Source organism: Vanacampus margaritifer, chromosome 14, assembly GCF_051991255.1.
Source record: "Vanacampus margaritifer isolate UIUO_Vmar chromosome 14, RoL_Vmar_1.0, whole genome shotgun sequence".
Lineage (NCBI taxonomy): Eukaryota > Metazoa > Chordata > Actinopteri > Syngnathiformes > Syngnathidae > Vanacampus > Vanacampus margaritifer.
In genome coordinates this window covers 13,755,737-13,773,639 of record NC_135445.1, presented here as the reverse complement: position 1 = coordinate 13,773,639, position 17,903 = coordinate 13,755,737, and the positions used below count along the sequence as shown (strand labels likewise).

General features: G+C 40.3%; 1 protein-coding gene across 1 annotated transcript; it reads right to left on the bottom strand.

Moving 5' to 3' along the window:
• Nucleotides 1-134: 134 nt before the first annotated feature.
• On the bottom strand, nt 135-8,016 carry ccdc80l2 (coiled-coil domain containing 80 like 2). The gene is made up of 12 exons (XM_077585310.1): nt 7,737-8,016; nt 7,472-7,560; nt 7,220-7,390; nt 5,869-6,020; nt 4,730-5,050; nt 4,177-4,387; nt 3,934-4,090; nt 2,085-2,221; nt 1,834-1,985; nt 1,505-1,608; nt 654-734; nt 135-580 (listed from the first exon to the last, which is right to left on the bottom strand). The coding sequence occupies exons 1-12, from the start codon at nt 8,014-8,016 to the stop codon at nt 273-275; spliced, it is 2,163 nt and encodes a 720-aa protein (XP_077441436.1). The 3' UTR covers nt 135-272.
• Between the last annotated feature and the right edge of the window lie 9,887 nt (nt 8,017-17,903).

The following is a 17,903-nucleotide window of genomic DNA, read 5'->3' as shown; positions in this document are numbered from 1 at the left end:
TCATTAAAGACAATGACCTTGACAATGACAAGCCCTTTTGTGGAAAAATAGCTATGAGCATAGGTGATGAAAGTTTACGTTTTTTCTACTTGATCGGAAACAGGAGGCGTTTATTTGAGTAAAGGGTTTATTAGTCTCAAGTGTGCGCTACACATTATTCCAATATTTGTGGAAATACAATAGTTAGTCCTTACCACAAAGTCGGCATTCATTGAGAAAAATTGTGAAAACTCTTTTTTTCTAATGCGTCTCCTGTGTGATCCAAGGCCCATTCATTGTGAGTGGTGATGATCTTCCCCGTAACCATAGTAACGCTCACCCTCGCCTCCTCTCCCATGCACCTCCGGGCAGCGGATCCCCAGCTGTCTCTGTAGCGTCTCCTCCTGGAGACGCAGCTCCGTAGAGTCGACCAGATCGTAAACGTTATCCAAAGACCACATGGGCGAGGGGAACCACGCTTCCACTTGGCCGTCCTTGCCCACCACCAGCATGCTGAAGTAGTCCTTGCTGATCTTCAGCTGGTCACGCAGGTTGTTGACCATGACGCGGGACAACGGCTCCACTTCACTCTGACTGCGACCTGGTGGCATGACGATGAAGGTATGTAATAACCAAAGAGGAAAAATGTGATGCCAACTATAAAATGCAGTCACCATTGAGAGGAAACAGCTCAACGGTCCCTGAGGCTTTGTCTCCAACCCCGGTTAGCTTCAGCAGAGCAAAGTGACGAATGCCTGACAAAAGCAAATATATAGAAGGCAATGTAATTGATGGCCCTTTTATTTAAACAAAACCTGAAGAAAGGCCATCCATTTATCTATTTTCTGTGAAGCCTCTTCCTGTGTACTTTCAGCTTCAACCTTCTCACATTTCCCACAACAGGCATGTTAACTCATTCGCTGCCATTGACGGCTATAGCCGTCAAAAATTCATTTGAACTATATTAGTTTCATATTTTTTTAGATTATGAAAACCTATATATTTTTTTATTGTGCATTTATAACAGAAATAAAATTTGTGATTAATCGATTAATTACAATTTAAAACATTTTTTTTTTTAATTTTTAATTATCTTTAAGTCACATCAGGCGATTACAATTTTTAATTGTAATTAATCACAGGACTTCACTAGTTAACTCAAGATTAATCACAAATTTTCTATCTGTTCTAAATGTACAATACATTTTTCTAGGTTTTCATACTCTTGTTAACAAAAGTGGGGGGGAAATTGTGAAACTAATAGTTCAAATTCATTTTTGACGTCTATAGCCGTCAATGGCAGTGAATGAGTTAAGTTCAGTAAAGACTCAAAATTGGCCATAAAAGGTGATATTGTGAGTGCGAGCGGTTGTTTGTTTATATGTGTCCAACTCAATTCAGTTTTATTGATAGTACTTGGACAACCACAGCTGAAGTAAAATGCTTAACATGCTAGCAAACATAATTTAAAAACAATAACATTGACAAAATTAAAGGTCTTGGTGAGTGTGAGCGTGTCACTGACCAAGTTGGCATTCTTGTCCATTGAGAGCAGACATCTGCTGTTGAAAAGAATAGTCACCCTCAGATGGAGCAGAGACGATCAGCAGTCTCCTCTTGGAGACGAACCTACAACGATAGTTCAATCTCAATGAGGATGATAATCGGATTTAATTTGAGCCCGATTGTCAGAAAAGTAGGTGACCTACATCCTGAACTATGTCAAGAATCTAAAAAGCTCAATTCAATTTTGACATAACTTACAAGATATAAGAGTGCTATAGAAAACGGTCTCGCCACAACACTGGTTCGAATCAATAAGCGCACGTGTGAGTGTGTGTACTCTGCTTTAACCTGAGCAAGGAATTCTCAGATTCGGATTGTTGCTTGTCAGTTCCACACGCCGGATGACTTTTCCTTTCTTTTTCTTTCTCGGGGCGCCTTGAGGGAAAGTTGTCGATGTAGTCAAATATAGCGAGGCTTGATGGCGGCGCCTCAAATACTCTCTAAGGGAAGAAATCAAAACAGGATACAAAAATCCTTACAAAAAAGTTTTGTAAAATAGGAATTTGCATTAAATCCAAATTTAAGACGGACTGTCTTACGTTGGGCTCGATGTCGTAGTCGGTGACCGTCATGGAAAAAAGGTCAGAGGAAGACAAACCCAACTGGGATCGCAACAGCGAAATCAAGCCTGTATCAGACAACTGCTCTGGTAGCTCACTGAATGGAGGCTCTGAATCTTAAATGCAAATAATACATAATTCAGTCAGTGACTGGACACTTCATTAGGTACACGTGCACAACAACAACAAGGTAATAATGTTAACTCATTCACTGCCATTGACGGCTAAAGACGTCAAAAATGCATTTGAACTATTTCTATGAGTTTAACTTTTTTTTCCCACTTTTGTTAACAAGAGTATGTAAACCTAGAAAAAGTTTTTTATTGTACATTTAAAATGTATAAAATGTGTGATTAATCGTGAGTTAACTATTGAAGTCATGCGATTAATTCAAATAAAAAATGTTAATTGCCTGACGCGACTTAAAGATAATTGACATGCATGACTTCACTAGTTAAATCACAATTAATCACAAATTTTATTCCTGTTCCAAATGAACAATAAAAAAAATCTAGGTTTTCATACTCTTGTTAACAAAAGTAGAAAAAAATGTTAAACTAATAGAAATAGTTAAAATTAATTTTTGACATCTATAGCCCTCAATGGCAGTGAATGAGTTAATAATAATAATAATAATAATTATAATAATTATAATAATTATACATCAGTTTTATATATTTTTTGCAGAGCTTGAAAACAACTTTAATTTAAAAAAAAAAATTGACACAAAGGTCGGCTAAATTTCCTTAATTGACAAATGAATTAAAGTCAAGCCAACCTAATTGCTGTCATTTAAAAAATATATATCATCCTTCCCCTTAACTTTAAGGTACACTCTAAAAACGGTTGAGTCAAAAATAACCCAAGTTGGGTCAAGAATGGAGGTGGCATGGTGGTTGACTGGTTAGCAGGTTCGCCTCCCAGTCCAGAGGACGTGAGATCAAGTCCGGACTTTCCTGGGTGGAGTTTGCATGTTCTACCCGTGCTTGCGTGGGTTTTCTCCAGGTTACTACGGTTTCCTTCCACATTCCAAAGACATGCATGTCCAAAATTGTCCATAGGTGTGATTGTGAGTGTGGATGGTTGTGTGTGTCTGTGTGCCCTGCGATTGGCTGGCAACCAGTTCAGGGTGTACCCCACTTACTGCCCAAAGCCAGCTGGGATAGGCTCCAGCACCCCCTGTGACCTTTGTGAGGACAAGCAGTTAAGAAAATGGATGGATGGGTCAAGAATGGACCTACCCAACTTTTTGAGTTTTTAAAGAAATTAAATTAATAACCCATTTTTTTCTTTTTGCTTGTCCTGTGGGTTTTTTGTTTGACCTAACTTTTTGGGTTCATTGAATAGCCCAACTGAATTTGGTAAAAAATGAACTGACCCAACTTTTTGAATTATTATTTAACCTAAACTTTTGGGTAAAATTAAATAACTCGCAAAGCAACCCAATTGGCTTATTAATTTGACCCAACTTTTGGAGTAAATTGAAACACCCAATTGAATTGGGGGAACAATGAACTGACACAACTTTTGAAATTATTTAACCTAAAAAGTTGGGTAAAGTTAAATTAATAACCCACAAAGCAACCCAATGTGTTGGGTTGTTCTATGGGTTATTAATTTGACCCAACTTTTTTGGCCCAATTGAATAACCCAACAAGTTGAGTTGGTCCCTTTTTGACCCAATTTGGTTTGTTTTTGACCCAACTATTTTTAGAATATAAATAAATTTCAAAAGTGTAATTCTGAGTTTAATGGATAATTAATCTCCTTGTATCTTTTTCTAATAACGAATACCCAAATTACCAATACTTGTGCCAATCCTTCCTACCAAGTTGGTGGTGCTGTAACGCGAGGGTAGCGTCATTGCCTTTGCCCACAATGGTTGCCACGGTGACCTTCCTGAGGGCCAGCTCACAGTGCTGCTTGTCGTTCTCGGCACTCTGCTGCACATACAGCGTTGCGTCTCTGCTAGGCGTTGATATCAGCTTCATCATGAAAACACATAAACACGGTCACAGCGCTCAAGGACCAGAAGCTGTCAGTACATAATACATACACAAAGGATTCTTACCATCAACCTTCTCTTCCCCTTTAAATGATTCAGAAAGTCTTTCAAGGCAGTTTTGTCCTTCTCACTTGCTTCTTTTTTAGATTTCCTGCCTTTTCCTTTACCTTTCTTTCCTTTTTTTCCTTTGCCCTTTTTTGGGGAGTTTTCTTTTTCCTCATTTTCCTTTTTACCCTCAACTGGTTTGTTGGGACCCACATCCAATGTAGTGTCAGGTCTGCAAAACAATAGAATGAGGCAGCGGTGACATATTAATGAAAAGTTGACTTTTGAAGTACTTGTGTACAAATGGTTAGTCTAGGCAGTGTTGGCTTCATTAAGCGCCATTCGTTTGCAGTCTGGACACAAAATGGCTGAAACATAATAAAGCCAAATGGTAAGCAAAGTGGTGCTGAGTTATTTAGAATTTTATATTTAGCCGTCATAAGGAATCAAGGTTATTTTGTTAAAGAGTGTAAATGGCAAGTGGGCATAAAAACAAAACAAGGCTTCTTAAATCTTAAATCAAAGTTGTTGTTTTTTGTTTTTTACAATTTTTGCAACAAAAAAAAGAAATCACCTTTCTTTCTTCACTTCCTCTTTTCCTGTTGCCACATCAGGAGGACGGTGCGTATTTTTCTTTTCCTCTTCCTGTTTGCCACCACCAGCGGCACTGCTGGACTCCTTTCTCCTCTCAGCTGGCGCCTTCCGAATAACAAACCTTGACTTGCCGCTCAGTATGTCTTGGATCTTACTCTTAAGCGCGGCCTTTTTGTCCATCGGGAGCTTTCTTTGCAGCGTCACCGTAGACGTCCGGTTGCTTTGCTTCTGAGGACTCAGAATGATCCTCTTCTTCATCTTTTTCCTTTTCACCACCATCTTCTTTTTTGTGCTTTTACACCTGGGAAATTGTGAAATGTTTACCAAAAGGACGAGCACTAGTTGTGCTAATTGCGGTAGGATATTAACTCATTCACTGCAATTGACGGTTATAGACGTAATAAATTAATTTTAACAATTTCTATTAGTTTAACATTTTTTTCCCACTTTTTTTAACAAGAGTATGAAAACCTAGGTTTTTTTGTTGTAATTTTAGAACAGATATAAAATTTGTGATAAATCGTGAGTTAACTAGTGAAGTCATGCGATTAATTACGATTAAAATCCTGACGTCCCTAATTTTTAATAATCTTTTCTTTTTTTAAATAAAATAAAATATTTTTTAATGTTTTTTTATTTTTTTTATAATCTTTATTTTTTTTAAAGAAAAGATTATTAAAAAATAGGGGCATCAGGCGATTACAATTTATAAATAAATAATAAAAAATATTAAAACATATTTTATTTTATTTTTAAAAAGAAAAGATTATTAAAAATTAGGGGCGTTAGGATTTTAATCGTAATTAATCGCATGATTTCACTAGTTAACTCACGATTAATCACAAATGTTATATCTGTTCTAATACAATTTTAAAAAATCTAGGTTTTCATAACTCGTGTTAACAAAAGTGGGGAAAAATGTTAAACTAATAGAAATAGATCAAATGAATTTTTGACGTCTATAGCCGTCAATGGCAATGAAGTAGTTAAGACATGACCTCTTCAAAACGTCAAAAATAAATTTTTACCGGGCTATAGGCAGTGAATGCGTTAGAGCCCTATATTCAGTGTTCTGCTTTATATTAGTACCACACGTTAAACAAAGTGTTAAAGCAGAACCTCAGTTTGGATCCTTTCCTGGTTATCTTCTCCAACTTTCTGACGGGCAACTGATCAATGACCTCCAAGACAGCCTCAATCCGAACCGGATAGGGGAAGCGCTCACCGACTCTCAGGTTTTTTTTCAGCACCAACATGTTGAACACTTGGTCCTGATTACAATAACAAGATATATTACCAACATGTTCATTACAATCTACACTAATCAACCAACTCCATACATTTTCCCAATGTTCTGTGCTTCCCTTAAAATGTCAATCAAATGAACAATTTCTCATATAGATTTTTGAAGGGGAAGTCAACCCCCTCCAAAAAATTCTTGAGAATAATATGTTCTATACAGCCCCACTAGTCTAAATACGGTATTGTGGTTAATATTGCGTTGGTGGAATATGAGTAAAGCAACCAAATCCAGCAGTTTTTAGCAACCAGGTAACAACCAATCACAGCTCAGCTTCAGAAAACCGGTGAGCTGTGATTGGGTTGCCTGAGCCCTGAGCAACTGTGATGTCATCTTCAGTCGATAGAAAGTTGCAAAATGGCCGCCCACTGAGATGGATTTTGCTGCATAACTCATATTTCACAAATGCAATATTAATCAGAATGTCATGTTTACACTCTTGAGGTCACATATAACATTATTATTGTCAAGGAATGTTTAAGGTTGAATATCTCCTCATTATGCAGTAATAATCAATGGCAGAGGCACATGCCCCCCCTACTACTAAATAATTGATATCAAGCAGATAGGCACATAATTCCAAAAACATTTCAGAGCTTACACATGTGGTGTTGACACAAACCTAAGTTTATTATTATAAACCTTCATTATTCATAATTATTATTATTTTAATTCAACAAACAACTGTGGGTACTACGGGTATGTTCTTGAACACAGTTGTCATGTTGCCTGAATGTCAGCCTATGTTAGTGCTATGTTAGTCCATGAAAAGGCATGATTTACTTGTTTTTGTTATTTATTTATTTGTATGTTTAATGTTCAGTGTTTTGAACAAATAAATGTGTGTAAAAATCAACACAGGTTTTTTAAAAAAAAAAATTTTATACTTAGTCATGAATTTCGCTGTTCGGTTACAATTGTAGCAATGCATTGAATTCATAACATATGCTCTGAAATGATTTTATGCAGCCCACCAGTCGGTGCTCGCAGACCAATGTCGGCATGTGAACGGTATGGCTGCGTTGTTAAGAATAACTTATTTAGACATTTCATGTATCTTGAACTTAAGGCCACCCCTATATGAGTCATGGTTTCACCCTGGCCACCCCAATGAAAAATTTCTGGCTACGGCCCTGGTAATAATTGTATTTATGGTAAATGAGTGTTTACTTGGGTGAGCTCAAGATAGTGCAGCAGCTTGGTAACAGTGTCAGGGTCCAGTGTCTCCACTATGGCCTCTCCTTGTACGGTCGTCTTCTGGATCCTCCCTTCCATCATAGCGTTTTGGATGATGGTGACAATGAAAGTGTCTCTTTCGGCTAGACGGCAGTTGAGCGATTTCTGAAGGACACCAAAAATTTCTTAGCATGTGACGGGGTGACAAAGTGCGCAAAGTCCATTCATGTTTTATGGGCAAATGACCTGATCCATGTCTTCCAGCTGTTTCTCCATCATACGAAGGTAGTTGTTATTGTATGAGGGGGCTGTTATTACCCACAATCGCTTTTTACCTGCAGGCAAAAATAACACTTATTCACATTAAATATTCTGCCCAAGTAATCAGGGGGTCAAATATTTAATTTGCTCAACAACATGTGCCTTACAAATAGAGCACCGAAATGTTGCATGAAAAAAAACAACTAACCCAACATGCATCTACTTCAGTTGATTGATTCATTTTGCTTGCCTGCAAAGTCAGAGAGAAACTCCAACTCGGGAGTGAGGCTCAATGACGACCCTCCACTCTGTCTGTTGTCGTGCTCGTGTTGTCTGTCTTCATCCAGGCCCAGTCCCAGCTCCATACCTGGGGGGAGGTCCGAATAGTCTCCCCAGTCCTTCACATTGGCGTCCAACTGACTCGTTGACGTGCTGATAGTGACTTTCCGCCTTGCAGCCAACGAGCTCGGTTGACTGAGACTCCACATTGCAGCAACGAGAAGCCAGTGTGTGCCAAAGCAGCAAAACATGCTCACTGTGGTTGTTCAGCTGGCTCATAAAAATCTAAAAAAATGCATCTGTTTGCTCAAAGCGTTAACAAGCTGTGAAATCTCACATTAAAACTAGTTCAGGAAAAAATATGCAAAAATGAGAATGTAAAAGTGCAAAACAAGACTTGACGTGAGGCACTCAAGTCTGCAGGCAGAGTGAAGACTGAGACCTTCCCCACTCTTTCCCCGCATACACACTCCTGGTTCGCATTATAGCCCAGGCTTGTTAACATGGCTGGAATTTTCTTCACAGCCTTTTGTGCCTGACACACACACACACACACACGCACACACACACGCACACAAACTTGACCATCATAACATTTCAACACTATTTTTAAAGCACCATACAAGACATTACTGTAACCTCATCTGCAGGAATCCATTTGTCTATATGATTGCAAGTAAAATACATTACAAAATTCTTTAAAGACACTTAAAGGGGCAGTGTTTTAAACCAACAACAACAAAAATGTCACCAATAACATCAATTGATGGTTAAGTATGCTATTGTGTGTAATTGACTGTAAATGGTGTCTTAAACATCAGACAGAGTACACAACTTAGCTGCAATCAGCAGAGATGAGTATTACTGACATATATGGGAAAACTTACTATTTTCAGAAATCTAAAATACAGTATTAAAAAAAAAACATTGATAATACACTACTGATCAAATTTTCACCAAAGTTTGCTATTTTAAATTGAGTGAAATACTTTTCGTTTATCTTGTACACTTACATCTAACTGCTGAAAATGGTTGCATGTTAAGTCATTAAGAGGGGGCACCTTTTAGCCTGAGAAGGGTCTCAAAGTGAAAGTTTTTTTTTTTTTTAAAACGACAGTTAAAATCAATTAGCCATTAATGCCCATTTTAGAATTGAGCCAACTGTAGGAAACTGATTGATGATTGATCGCGTCTTGAAGCAACTGAGACAAAATGGACTGCACAACAAGCATTGTTCAGTCTCAACTAGTTTGCTGTCAGAAGAAAATATCAATGAGATTTTTTTTTTTACAAATTTAGATGTAATAAAAACAATAGCTATAAAAATGAGTCTTGTTGAAGGATAAGATGTATAGAAAATCATTTGATGGATGAATGATTATTTTACTGATGTTAAGATCTCGCTATGGAAAAACATTTTTTATACCAACTAAAAAAACAAAATTATGCAGTATTTACAGTAAAAGATTCATTAAAGGCCAGAGCGATAATATACAATATAACGGTGTCCCTAGACATGTAAATTGACTGCGCTGGTACTATTACCACCATTTTTGCTTACGTAGACTTTTGTAAATCTTGCTTGACCTCTGACCTAAGCCTTTAGTTCAGGTGGCGTTAACATGTGATAAATAACCCTTCAGGGCTATACATAAGTCAGAAGGTGTTTTTTGAAAGGGTCGAGCACTTCAACGTAGAGGACAATAACCAATTTATACCATCGTCTCCAAAGTCAACTTCATGTAGGAAGGATAACATGCAGAATTGATTTAACTTGGTCAATTTTAAATAAACTGTCTCTAAATTAAATATGATGATGATTAATAGAATTAAAAGACTACTTCCCAAGAATTTGTTAAAGTCTTTACCTAAGAGAAAAAAAGGGGTCATATAAAGCATACATACAGCATATAGTTTATGTGTGATGATTTGCATTTTGATGTCCTTAAATAAAATCTTTAAATGTTTTAATTTAAGTTTAACATTGTGTCATGGCAGGATGCAGCTGTTGTGTCTATGAATGAAGAAAAGCAGAGTGAGAGTGAATGGTGTGGAGAAACGTAACTGCCAAACAATTGAAGATGGCAATGGGAAGAAATGTTCAAACAAGAAACAGGCAGCATTACAATACATTCCTCCAAGCCGCATAAGCAAGTCCAGATGAATGCTGGGGGAGAACGTCTGTACTCACTGTGACCTTTATATTGTGTGAACATAAAATCCATTGATTGCAATTTGTGTTGAAAATCAACAGCCACAAACAAATTGTACATGAAAGTTTACACAACTTCCCACACTTTCAGGGTTAACCTTGGAAAAGATGAACACACATGCATTAGACTTACAAAACAAAAACATAATGAAGGCAAATACATTTACTTAGACCTGCATTTAGCTCTCTGGGTAAGTGTATGGGGAAATGAAGACCTTCTGAACACTTTATAAATTTAAACTTTTAAAAGCAAAACGTAGAATAAATACTAAGCTACTGATGACGTTTTTCTTTTCTTATTTTTAAATATTAAAATGGCTTATACGTTAACCAAAAACTGGGTTTCTCTTTACTTTACTCGCAAAGTAGTGATGTAACACTACTATTATATACCCAGAAAACCTGATTAACGAATGCTAACTAACTCTATGTATATAGAATCATGTAAACTAAATGTTTGCACATTAAATTCATACAGTAAATAAATACATACACGTACACACATATTCTTATATTATTAAATTCATATACTATATATTCTAATTTGTACTACATGTTTACCATTTAAAAAATATATTGAAACTAAACAATTTACTAATTGTTATTTTTTTTATATAGATATTTTCAAAAAATTTAAGAACAAAATTCGGTAATTAATATTCGAAAATTCTTAAAGAGTAACTCAACAGGAAGTCACCCTTGCTCCACCCCTCACTAAGATTTTAAATCGGCGCTCAAAGGGGGTGTTGCCTGGAGGACCGTTGGGTTGCGAATGGGGAGAGGGTTGGGCGTGGTCTGGTTGTGATTGACAGCAGCAACTCACGAAGAAGGCGTTTAAGAAGGCGTGTACGAGAATGAGCCGGTGGGTGGCGGGGGAGACTACGTCATGCGGAACAAGTGACGTACGTAGTATGTAGCTTCTAGTGTAATGAGAGGACAAACAGCCAAATTGTGTTTTTCTCAGTGTTTAACCTAAAGATGGCACCAAACAAGGTTTTTTACCCCAATTCAAGCTTTCAACTAGCATGCACTAAAATGCCAAAAATAATGCCCAGGACACAGCATTTGTAGACACCAGTTTATGCAGTTTATCAGCAAAAAAAAAGAGAAGAAAAGTTGAGTTATTCTTTAACCAGCAGTAATTAGGGTTTCAAATACAGTTTCAAATTACGGTTTCTAAGTAGCATTAGGGTTTTAAAGTTTCAAACTAAGGTAAAGGTTCAAAGTACGGTTTAAACTGTGGTTAAAGTTTCAAATTTGGGTTTCAAACTATGGTCCAGATTTCAAAATAGGGGTACGTATTTAAAGGTTTGAACTGAGAATAGTTTTGGATGTAGGTGTGAATTTTATTTCATAAAAACAAGACTGTTGATGGTATGATAAAGAATAACACATGTACGCATGTTTGAGTTTTTCTTCTTCTTCTGCTTCTTCTTCTTCTGTGAGGAGTGGGAGGGTTAGAGAGAGGGAGAAGTGCGAAAACTTTTTGAGCGTTTTTTGGTGTTTTTTCACCTCTTTTTGATATTTATGTATAATAGTTTTTTTTTTATCTTGTAGTGTTTTTTGTGTGTAAAACTTAGTGGTTAGTGTCGGTGTTTTGTTTTTCGGTGGTGGACCGGCGTAGCCGGTAGGAAACATGCCGGTGGCGGAAACGCCCGCTGCCGAGTTCGAGCGTCTCACTCGCCGGCACGCAGTTAAGCTGTTGCCGGCAGTGGGCTGCTCGGTGGAGGAGGCGGGAATGGCCGTGGGGAAGGTGGTGGGATATAGCAGTATTAAATCTGCGTCCCGAATGAATGGAGCGATCGTTATCTTCCTTGATGACACTAACAAGGTGGGCCAGGTGGTTGAGAGCGGTGTAGTGATTGGCGACACCTTTACACCTGTTCTCCCACTCGTGAGCCCTGCAAGGAAGGTAACGATCTCGAATGCTCCACCGTTCATTAAAAACGAGGTGCTCGCTAAAGAGCTGTCGAGATTTGGACAACTCGTTTCACCAATAAAAATGGTGTCTTTGGGCTGCAAGTCACCGCAGCTGAAGCATGTTGTGTGTCACCGGAGACAGGTGCACATGGTGCTTAAAGACACGACGGGCGAGCTGAACTTGACATGCACGTTTAAAGTTGAAAATTTTCCGTATATGGTGTTTGTTTCAACCGAACACATGAAGTGTTTTGGGTGCGGTGCGGAGGGGCACTTAGTTCGCTCCTGTCCGGAGCGGAAGGCGTCCGCTCCGGACAGGAGCGCCCCCCCACCCGGGGATGCGGCGGTGGCCGAAGGGGCGCCGCCAGCGGCGCCCGCGGAGCCGCCCGCGGAGCCGCCCGCAGAGCCGGCGGATTCGGCGGCGCCGGAGGCTCCGGTGTTGGCCGGTCCGTCGGCTCCGGTCGCCCCGGTGACGGCGACGGCGGGGTTGGCGGGTTCGGATGATGCGGTGCCGGTGGTGGGTGGGGCCGCGGTGGAGTTGACAGGAGCTGGCGGTGGCCTGCCACCGCCACAAACCGATAACGTAATAGAGGGATTGATAAAAGAAAAAAAGGGAGCAAACGCCGTCATTTTACGACCGTGTGAGAATGTTGGTGTGAATGAAAACATGGCTGATGTGGGTGATGAGGGAATGTCTGATGATGACACATTACTGAAAGTGTCACAAAAGAGAAAACTTAATGTTCTGGTGAAAGGTATGGTTAAAAATAGAAAAACGACTGAAAGTGAATGTGATTTTACACAGGATGACAACGATGTACCCTACTCTGTTGAAATGATAAAGAGGTTTCTTGAAGATACAAAAGGGGTACGGCAAACCGCCATATCCGAGCATTTTTCCGATCTCAGGCTTTTTATTAAGTCCGCAAAGCCTCTTTCTCGAAGGCTTGGGGAAGTGCTCACTGACCAAGAAATTTATCGGCTCAGAAAGAGCATAGCGAAAGCTAAAGATGAATTGCACAATGATGAAATTGGGGATTAATCTCCTTTTATTGTTGTTTTTGTCAAAGCTGTGTTGTCCTAATGGGTCGCTATTTATTTTCCCACTTATGTGTGATTTTTATATGGGAACTCTGAACGTGAATGGTGCCCGGGCTGATTTCAAAAGAGCTGCTGTTTTTAAGATGATGGAATTGAATGGACTGAATGTGTTGTTTCTTCAAGAAACGCACAGCACTGACAACAATGTCTGTGAATGGAATATAGATTTTAAGGGGGAGGTAATTCTGAGCCATGGTTCCAGTGCCAGTGGGGGAGTTGGTATTCTATTAGCTCAGAATTTTTTACCGGCTTCTTTTAGTGTAGAGGAAATTATTCCAGGTTTTTTGCTGAAAGTTATAGCGTTTTATGAAAATGTTAAGTTAGTATTTTTAAACGCCTATGCTCCAACCAGAGGGGTGGAGAGGATGACGTTTTTAGATAAGTTAGGTGATGCTCTTAAAGCGTGTTGTGGTGATTTCGTGTTTTTAGGCGGTGATTTTAATTGCACTGAAAATCCCGCTATGGACAGGAATCATCCTGAGCCACACCCTGGGTCGTCTCACAGACTCAGACAGCTCATCAAAGACCACGAGCTGTCTGACCTATGGAGAGTTTTTCATAATGACACACGACAGTACACATGGAGCCATAGGTATGAGAATTATTTATCCCTCGCCAGACTTGATCGCTTTTACTGTTTTAGTCACCTTTTAAATATTTTTAAAAGGTGCTCGATTCGGCCTGTTGGTTTTAGCGATCATTTTCTTGTTTCTTGCTCTGTTTTTATTCAGAACATTCGCTTACGTAGCGCCTATTGGCATTTTAACACAGCTCTTTTGAATAATCAGGCTTTTAAAACAGCTTTTAAGTTGTTTTGGTTATCCCACAGAGAAAGCAGACCCAGTTTTCCCACCATCCAGCAATGGTGGGATTACGGAAAAACTCAAACCAGACAACTGTGCCAGAATTTCACTCGCTTTGCCACAGGTGAGTTGACCCGGACTGTAAGGGGTCTGGAGAGACAAGTAGAGGAGTTACAATCTTTAGCTGCTTCTACGGGAAATCGAGGAGTTTTAGACTCCCTCAAGTCCAAACAGTCGGCGCTGGCCAGCCTGCTCGGGGTTTCTGCACAGGGGGCGCTGGTCAGGTCGCGTTTTATGAACATCTCGCAGATGGATGCCCCCTCTCAGTTTTTCTTTGGGCTTGAGAAGAAAAATGGACAAAGGAAGATCATTCATTGCTTACGCACGGGTAGCCGTTCCGAAGTCTCAGATTCTTCTGGGATCAGGAAATATGCTGCCGGTTTCTACAGAGACCTTTATAGGAATGAGTGGTCAAGTAATCCAGAGGCACACAGCAATTTTTTAAGCGGTCTCCCTCAGGTGAGCCAGGAGCAAACCCCTCAGTTGGCGGCACCGGTGAGGCTCGAGGAGCTGGAAGCTGCCCTGGGGAGCCTGCAGTGTGGCAGGGCTCCTGGCATTGATGGCCTTTCGGTGGACTTTTACAAGTCCTTCTGGCCGATTGTCGGACCAGACTTGCTTGCCGTGATGAACGACAGCATCAAAAATGGGAAGCTCCCGTTGAGCTGCAGGAGGGCCATCATCACCCTGCTACCAAAGAAGGGAGACCTGCAGGACATTAAGAACTGGAGGCCTGTGTCCTTGCTGTGCTCGGATTACAAGATCTTGTCCAAAGCGCTGGCCCTTAGGCTGCGAGGGGTGATGTCGTCCATCATCCACCCTGATCAGACCTATTGTGTGCCGGGCAGGCTCATCAGCGATAATATAAATCTAATTCGGGATTATTTGGAACTCTGCAATTCCTCGGATATTGGGACTGGCCTCATTTCTATAGACCAGGAAAAGGCTTTTGATAGGGTTGAACATCAGTACCTGTGGCAAACCATGGGAGCCTTTGGTTTCAGCCCTGTTTTTATAGCCATGATCCGGGTGTTTTATTGTGACATTGAGAGCGTTCTTAAAATAAATGGTGGTCTGAGTGCCCCGTTCGACGTCCGGAGGGGAGTGAGGCAGGGCTGCTCTCTCTCTGGGATGCTTTATTCTCTGTCCATAGAGCCTCTGCTCCACAAGTTAAGGGAAACTTTAAACGGCGTACACATCCCCCAGTGTTGCATGTCTTTCAAATTATCTGCCTATGCTGATGATGTAGTGGTTTTAACTAAGTCACAAGAGGACATTGACATTTTAAAAAAAGTTGTGACAGAGTTTGGTTTTATTTCATCTTCGCGGGTGAACTGGGGGAAGAGCGAGGCTCTCATGGTGGGAGAGGGGCTGAAGGACAAGCTGAAATTGCCGGGCGAACTGGAATGGAAAATTGGGGGTTTTAAATATTTGGGCATTTTTTTGGGAGATGAGACCTACAAAAAGAAAAACTGGGATAATGTGTTGGAGACGGTGAGGGTGAGGCTAAAACGGTGGAAATGGTTACTGCCAAAAATGTCTTACAGGGGCAGAACCCTCATCGTCAACAATTTGGTTTCATCTTCCTTGTGGCACAAACTAATGGTACTAGACCCTCCAGCCTCTCTCCTAGAAGAGTTACAGCGCATTTTAATTGATTTCTTTTGGGGAGGAAGGAGGCACTGGGTTCCACAGAGCATCCTTTTCCTCCCTATAGACGAGGGGGGGCAGGGCTTGGTGCATTTGGCCAGCAGGGGCGCTGCTTTTAGACTCCAGTTTATACAAAGGCTCCTGACTGGCCCCAAGGATGTTCTGTGGAGACCATTAGCCCGATGCACTCTGCAGCGGTTGGGTTTATGTGGGCTGTATTTTAGTTTGTTTTTAATGGACTTGTCTCGCATGAGCACAGTTTCTCTGCCTTGTTTTTATCGGAGTGTTTTTAAAGTCTGGAACTTCCTGAAAAAACAGCGGGCGGAGCAGGCCGACTCACTGTACTGGCTCATGCAGGAACCTGTCCTCCAGGGAACCCTGCTGGACTACCCTAGCTGGGGGGGAGCGACTCTGTCCAAGACCCTTCAAGCTGCAGGGGTCACAACGCTTGGCAGAGTGGTGGAGCTGACCGGTCCCAGTCTCGAGGACCCCGCTCCGCTGGCCTCCGTTCTGGGGCTACATTCAGTGAGGGTCGCTGCACAGCTGCTAAACCACTGGAAAAGAAGACTGGCTGGACATGAGCGCTCCCTCCTCAGTCTGTATGGCAGTGGTTCCCTAATGCCGAACCCAGAGGACGGCTTCCCCCACATCGGCCTGCTCCCAGACTTGGGTGACTGCGGCGGCCCCCTGCTGGAGAACATTCCAGCAGTTTCTTTGGGAGCCGCGCCCGGAAAACAATTTTACCGAACAATGGTCAAGACCCTACACAGAAACAAACTTACCGGACGCTTGGACACTCCATGGAGGAGAGTCATAGACGCTAAACTGAAGCCAGCTTGGGGCACCTTATACAAGGCCCCAGTGGTCAAGAAACACGGTGATGTTCAGTGGCGGGTCCTCCACGGCATCGTGGCCGTGAACTCCTATATATCCGCGATAAATCCAGCTGTTGCGGATACCTGCCCCTTCTGTGGGCACAGGGAAACAGTATTTCACTGTTTCTATCAATGCGAGCGTTTACGATATGTTTTTGATTTTGTCGATAGGGTTTTTACTCTATGTAAAATAGCTTTTCACAAGCACTGTTTTATTTATGGTTTTAACCACAAGGGCCAGATCAAGAGGGAAAGCCGTGTTTTAAACTTTGTTTTGAGCCAGGCCAAGATGGGTGTGTGGTTGTCCCGAAAAAGGAAAGTTGACGATGGGGCAGAAGTTGATCCCACGGTTCTGTGTAAAAAGTTGATAAAGTCCAGACTTTTTATTGATTTTAGTTTTTACAAGAGAGCAGGAGATCTGGAGAGTTTTTGTGACATGTGGACTGTTAACGGGGCACTGTGCGATGTGAATGAAGAGGTGCTGTGTTTTAGTGATGTTCTGCTGTGAAAGCATTTTATTTTTTTGTCTATTTATTGAATTGTTCTTTGCCGACCTGTGTGTTTAGGAAAATAATGTAAATAAGAGCGGCAAATAAATGTATTTTTTCAAAATCAAAAAAATCTTCTTCTTCTGCTTCTGCTTCTTCTTCTTCTTCTTCTTCTGCTTCTTCTCATCCTCACCCTTCACTGAGGTGTTGTGACACCTTGGCCACCCCAATGAAACATTTCTGGCTACCCCTTGTCATGGCAGTGTTGCTATCTCCAAAACAAATTGTGAAATTGAAGCTCATATCAAATTCCTAATAATAATAATAATAATAATAATAATAATAATAATAATAATAATAATGCACAAGCTTTTGAGTTAAAAATCGCTGGGCCTTGAAACATGTAGCCTAAAAACCAGTACCAGTATCATTTTTTTAGTTTTAGTTTGTCACTCTGTTTTTTTAATCCTAAAAAAAGCTGTAACACAACAATCAAATGCTTGCAATTCTATTGGATGTTCCCTTTTGACCACAACAATGCAACATTTCCCTTATACAAATTCAAATCGTTTTTATTTTATTTGATGTTTTCTGGACACTTTTCAGTTGCTTCACAAAAAAAGGTTCAGCTCTTGACTCGCGAGGATTCACGTACTCAGCTCTGATTTAAACGGTGCAACTGCGCCTCTAAGTGGAAGTACGGGTGAATTCATTTTCAGATTAACATTTTCAGGCATAATTGATATTGTAAATAATTTCAAATGATCCTCGTTCGTTATTTTTTTGTGCGAGAGAATATGCAAAATATGCAAGTACATTGACTTGTATAAGGCGAGAGTAAGTAAGCATGGGATGCGATTGCTTCCAGTTTTTAAAATGATAAATCATACATGGATTATGTTCGTTTATATGATTAAATATATGAACATGAATTAATGTGTACTTTGTCAATTAAAATGTTGGAATGGCATTCGCAAAAATTTAAGCAAGCGAGTGTTCATCCAATAATAATATTAAGGCCGCTCCAGTTGA